The sequence below is a fragment of the Prosopis cineraria genome, unplaced genomic scaffold (genome assembly GCF_029017545.1).
Source record: "Prosopis cineraria cultivar Desert tree isolate PC_DT_omini unplaced genomic scaffold, ASM2901754v1 PC13, whole genome shotgun sequence".
NCBI classification, from domain to species: Eukaryota; Viridiplantae; Streptophyta; class Magnoliopsida; order Fabales; family Fabaceae; genus Prosopis; species Prosopis cineraria.
Window position 1 is genome coordinate 36,268,961 of NW_026555344.1, and position 6,000 is coordinate 36,274,960.

At 31.6% G+C, this 6,000-nt stretch overlaps 1 protein-coding gene across 1 annotated transcript; it reads left to right on the top strand.

The window, feature by feature from the left end:
* The first annotated feature begins 2,226 nt into the window (after positions 1-2,226).
* On the top strand, positions 2,227-6,000 carry LOC129291411 (serine/threonine-protein phosphatase PP1-like). The gene is made up of 3 exons (XM_054928735.1): positions 2,227-2,837; positions 2,941-3,500; positions 5,422-6,000. The coding sequence occupies exons 1-3, from the start codon at positions 2,669-2,671 to the stop codon at positions 5,596-5,598; spliced, it is 906 nt and encodes a 301-aa protein (XP_054784710.1). The 5' UTR covers positions 2,227-2,668; the 3' UTR covers positions 5,599-6,000.

The window sequence follows — 6,000 nt, forward strand, 5'->3', positions numbered from 1 at the left end:
AAGCACCTTAAGTATATAATGCTAAGCATGTAAGTTTCTTCCAAAGATAAAATAATGTTAGTTTTATACTTCAAATTTAAAATATTGAAAAAATCAATTTGCCAGTCCATATAAGTTATAATTTGACTTGATTTTAAATCAGGTCCTTATATAATTTTTTTTTCATTTTTATTAAATCTAAGTTATGTCTATTCTTTTTTTTTTTTTTTTGGCAAAGCCAAATTATGTCTATTCAATGCGTTAGTCCCTTGCACTCAAAACCGTCTCTGGACTTTGGAAACGGCGTCAATCTACTACAGCGAGATTTGGATCCAATAATGGGCTTTGGCTAACAAGCCACTTTATTTTCTGAATCTGACTTGATTTAAAATATTGTAAGTTTGTAAGTTTGCCAATCTGACTTTATTTTCTGAATCTGATTTAACAAGCCACTTTGTAAGTTTCTTCCAAAGATAAAATAATGTTAGTTTTATACTTCAAATTTAAAATATTGGAAAAATTAATTTGCCAGTCCATATAAGTAATAATTTGACTTGATTTTAAATCAGGTCCTTATATAATTTTTTTTCATTTTTATTAAATCTAAGTTATGTCTATTCTTTTTTTTTTTTTTTTGGCAAAGACAAATTATGTCCATTCAATGCGTTAGTCCCTCGCACTCAAAACCGCCTCTGGACTTTGGAAACGGCGTCAATCAACTACACCAAGATTTGGATCCAATAATGGGCTTTGGCTAACGAGCCACTTTATTTTCTGAATCTGAGGACTGAAGGCCAGGAAAGGGATTTAGGTTCCTTGGCTGCAAATAGGGAAGTAGAAGATCTTGACAAACGTGTATAATAATACAACGTGCTTTTAAGACTATATTTGATTGAGGATTTGTGATTCTTCATCGTGTGTGAGGCGTGATTCTTTGTTGTACATGAGTGAGTCGTGGTCAAAGGGAGAGATGGAAGATCGCAGCAGGTGAGGTTTTTGAACAATTGACTTGATCGTTTGTTGTGATAATTGTTTCGTTTCGCATTGCAGGGTCATTAAAGATGCCATCAAACAATCCCTACAACTTGGGCAACACAGTGTCTCGAAAGCTGAACTCAATAATGAAAATGTGGAGATCAAATTGTACTCTGTAGTCTGTACTATTTCATTGCCACTCCCACGTCATTATCAGATTCCATCTATAGAACTGCCAAAAAAAAAAAAAATCAAGTGAATTGATTAGACAAGCCCACAATATAACGCTTCTCCTCTCCTACTAGTTGTTTCTCTTTGTCTGCAAAATTCATACACAGATGGTTTCCAGGGAAAGATAATAAGATCAAGAGAGAAGCTTCAAAGATACGAGAAGTAGAACCCATCGTGATGTCTCTTGGGAGTGTTATCCACGTTAGCAAAAAAATGTAAAGCATGAAACAGAGTGTGGTTCACATCTGTTTTTCCTGTTCTGCTTTGGACTTGAAGGATTATAATAAATGAATAATCAATAATAAATAATAACTTTTGGGATATTTGTTTAGTGGCTTTCAAAGTGGAAGAAGTCTAGGGAGGGAGCGGTTGAGAGGTGAGGGAACGGTACAGTGGGAAAATACTCTGGAAGCCACGTTTCCTGTAATTGACGCTGCTGACAAAGTCCAAAAACGATTTTTAGTGTAAGGACTAACAGCTTAAAAGGACATTTACTTTAAGGACTCTATAAAAAAAATTGTAAGGGCTTGATTCAAAATCAAGTAAAATTATAAGTACTAGCAAATTAATTTTTTTAAAAATATTTTTACAAATTACAAGGTGAATTTGAAAAGTTAAGATGTCCTTTGATAAATAAAATAATATGATAATCTTTTAAAAATATAGAAAAATGTTTCCTTTTAACACTAAAAGATATGGTTAATTTTGGTGTTGAAAATGAATCTTTGAAAATGGATTAGGGTTCACCTTCTCTTAAACAAGCACGAAGTTTGTTCATCATTTCTAATTGTAGGGGTGATTGTTGGCAAATGTTAGGCCTCAAAACTTATGAGGCATTAAAAAAAAAAAAAAAAAACAGAGTCAAAATTCACCCCGCAAAATTAAACTCTCCCATATTATTCATATTCTTTTGGGATACTTATATTCTGCATCATCTACCTTTTGTGTTATAAACTGCAGAATATACAAGTATGGTAGAGTAATAAAGTTAAAGGATAGTTTCACTTGCTTAACTTTCTTTTTAACACTAAGAAAGATGGATTCTTTTAGTGTTGGAGAAGGATCTACTTGCTCGTTTTTTTCAAATGCAACATATGCAGAGACGAATTTAGAAATGGGGCAGGTTTCACATTCTCTCAAGTCTTAAATAAGCACGAGATTAGTTCATGCATTCTAATTTTAGGTTCAATTGTTGGCAAAGAGTAGACCACAAAACTCTTCGGGAATAAAAAACAAAGTCAAATTTACCATATCCCATATTGCTCCTATTCTTTTGTGTATTATCTCATCAAACCCCACTAAACCAACCTCTTTCTTTCTTCTTCCTTCCTTCCTCATTTTGTGATCCTTCTCAACTAACTATTGCGTAATGCATTTCAACACAGAAAGAATACAACACAGGGAAGAATAAGGCATATTTTCTTGGTTTGATTGAGATCCAGAAGAGAAGAATCTCTTAGATTAGATATCTCATATAAAGGGAATGGAAGGATTGGATGGGTTGATAGAGAGGCTTTTGGAAGCGAGGAAAAACAGAGGCAAGGGGATTCAGTTAATTGAGTCTGAAATTCGCAACCTTTGTGTCACTGCCAAAGAAATCTTCCTCAACCAACCTAACCTTCTTGAGTTGGAAGCTCCCATCAATGTTTGTGGTACTTCTTTCTTTTTTTTGATAGTAAATATGTTTAACGTTACTACGTTAGATTATGAAAGTGTGAATGGATGATGTGAAAAGTTTTATATGTTAAATTTCAGGGGACATACACGGGCAATATCCAGACCTGTTGCGATTGTTCGAGTACGGAGGTTTTCCGCCGCAATCGAACTACCTGTTCCTCGGAGACTACGTGGACAGAGGAAAACAGAGTATTGAAACCATATGTCTTCTTCTCGCCTACAAGATCAAATTCCCAGAAAACTTCTTCCTCCTCCGAGGAAATCACGAATGTGCCTCCATCAACAGAATCTACGGATTCTACGACGAGTGCAAGAGGAGGTTCAGCGTTCGACTCTGGAAGATCTTCACCGATTGTTTCAATTGCCTTCCAGTCGCGGCGGTGATCGACGACAAGATCCTGTGTATGCATGGCGGTCTGTCGCCGGACATGGAGAACATGAATCAGATTAAGGAAATAGAGAGGCCAGTGGATGTGCCGGATCAGGGATTGTTGTGCGATCTGCTTTGGGCGGATCCAGACAGAGACATCAAAGGTTGGGGGGAGAATGACAGAGGAGTGTCGTTCACTTTCGGAGCTGATAAGGTTGCAGAGTTCTTGAAGAAGAATGATCTGGATCTCATATGTCGGGCCCACCAGGTACCTCCTTCGTCTTCCTCTCTTCTGAGATCTGTTCATCGTTGTTCATGGGCTATTAATACTCTGCAACCTTATTGAAAAAATTATACACGTTTCCCAATTTAGGACATGAAACTTAAACCAACTGTGTTGTTTAATTTATTATATATTAATAAAAATATAGTTGTCAAACTCTTAAATTTAATTGATGAGTTTAATTTTTTACAGTTTATAAAATCGTGTTAACTTATTCATAAGTTCAGATTAAATACAAACTCAGTTAAATTTATGAGTTTGCATCATTGTTACGTTTTTAATTTATAAAATCATATTAACTAATTTATAAACTCAAACCGGATGCAAGTTTAATCAAACTTGTTAAACTCGTTAAATTTTTTTTTTTTGAATTTAGCGAATTAAGTATATACTATAAAAAATTCAGTTCATAAAAGTTATAAGACCTGATTCAAAGAAAAAAAACTTAAAATATAAAAACTAATATTAATAAAAAAATCAAAAATATCAAAAATAAGTTCCTCTATTTTAAAATTTTTATGTTTTATATATGATAATTTATCAATATAGATGAGTTTAATTTTAATTATTTATATTTTTAATATATTTAAATTAAATTAAAATTATATTTTAATGGCTGTTTATTAATAAAGGTAAACTCTTACGAGTTTACGGTACAAATTTATATACTTATCTTGAGTTTACTTAAATTTGTGAATTTAACAATAATATATTAATTAATAATAGATGTGTTCTAACTTCTAATAAAATTCAAACACCATTTACTCTATTCTCTAATATTTTATGTGATGTGGTGGCTGTTACTTGCCACCCTTATAAACAAGGGTAGATATTCTGAAAATTTGAGAATTCGTGAATTTTATGAAAATCTTTAAAAAAGTGAAGATTTTGTATTTTGTAATTAAATAAAAATAATATTTTTTTTACAGAAATTCATAGATTTTAATTTTAGAGGATTTGTTTTCATTATAAATAGTTCATCTTTGTAGATGAAATGGTTGAAAGATTGAAATAAAACATTTAATAATAAATTGTCCCCTGAAATTTGTTGAATTTTGTAGATCCCTATTTTATTTGTGAAATCAACAATGTCTTTCTAAAATTTTTATTTTTCCCCTGACTAAACTAATTCACTGTTTAAAAAAAAAGTTCGCATTACACAAACTTCTTTGCTTTTTAAAACTTCAGATTTTTCTTGAGATAGAGAATAAATTATAGAGAACTTTCATAATTTTTGTTAAAATTATACATTCCTCAAGTTTTTTTTTCAAAACCCCCCCCTCTCTCTCTATATATATATATATATGTAGTTTTCAAAATCAAAATTAGAATATACAAATGTCCCCTGAATTTTATTAAAATTACACTAACTTCTCTTCCATTTTGAACATGTATCCGGTCATCTCTAGGCAATAGAAGCAATATTTCTGTGGTTTCAATAAAATTCAAGGGGTCTGCTTTGAAAATATGAAGAACAACAGTGAGGCCTCAAAACATTAAATTAATTATAATGTTAGGATTTCAACAAAATTTTTTAATAAATGAGGTTTAAATATCGACTTGGATATAAACATGAATCTTAGATATCATTTGATAGTTAGATTTGAAACTCAAATATTTTATAATAAAACTTCTAAATTTACACTTAAATTGATACTTGTAACTTATTTTTCAAAAAAATTTGTTGAAGACCTGAATGTCATTAATTTAAAATTTTGGAAGCCAATTGTCATTTTTCCTTAAAAATAGGAAGGAAATATATAGATTTAGCAAAACTTATATAAAAAAGGTCAATGTAATCGATTCTTGCCTTTAAAGAATGCTTGTATGAATTTTAATATAATCAAAGTCCTATATGATTTTTATATTTTATATAATGAAAATAAAAAAAAGGTGAAAATGACAGGTGGTGGAGGATGGGTATGAATTCTTTGCAGAGAGACAACTAGTGACCATATTCTCAGCACCAAACTACTGTGGAGAATTCAACAATGCAGGAGCTCTCATGTGTGTTGATGAGACATTACTCTGTTCCTTTCAGATTCTCAAACCTTGGAGAGGAAAAGCCCCACCACTTGAATAACCTTTATTATTAGTTTCTTCTGTTTTTCTTATCTTCACGACCACTCACATCTCACTGCACTTCACTTTCTCTCCCACCTCTTTGATACATAAATAATTAAACCCAGGTGGGGTTTGATGTAAAGTTCCTCCAAATGCACAAGTTTATTCATTAATTATTATGTTGTTTTCAATTAATTAATTAGGGTTTTTGCTAATTGCAAGCTTGGTGACTCCACGTAGTGTGAATTGGAATAGATCCAGAGAAAAAACAATAGTGGGCATGAAGGATAGATGTAGATTTTCTTTTTATTTGCATTTATATAGTCATACTCTTTTATATGATCACTTGTTTTTTTTTTTTTGGCCAATATATGTTCACTTGTTCATTCTTCATGAATGTATGAATGTAGAGAATTTCATT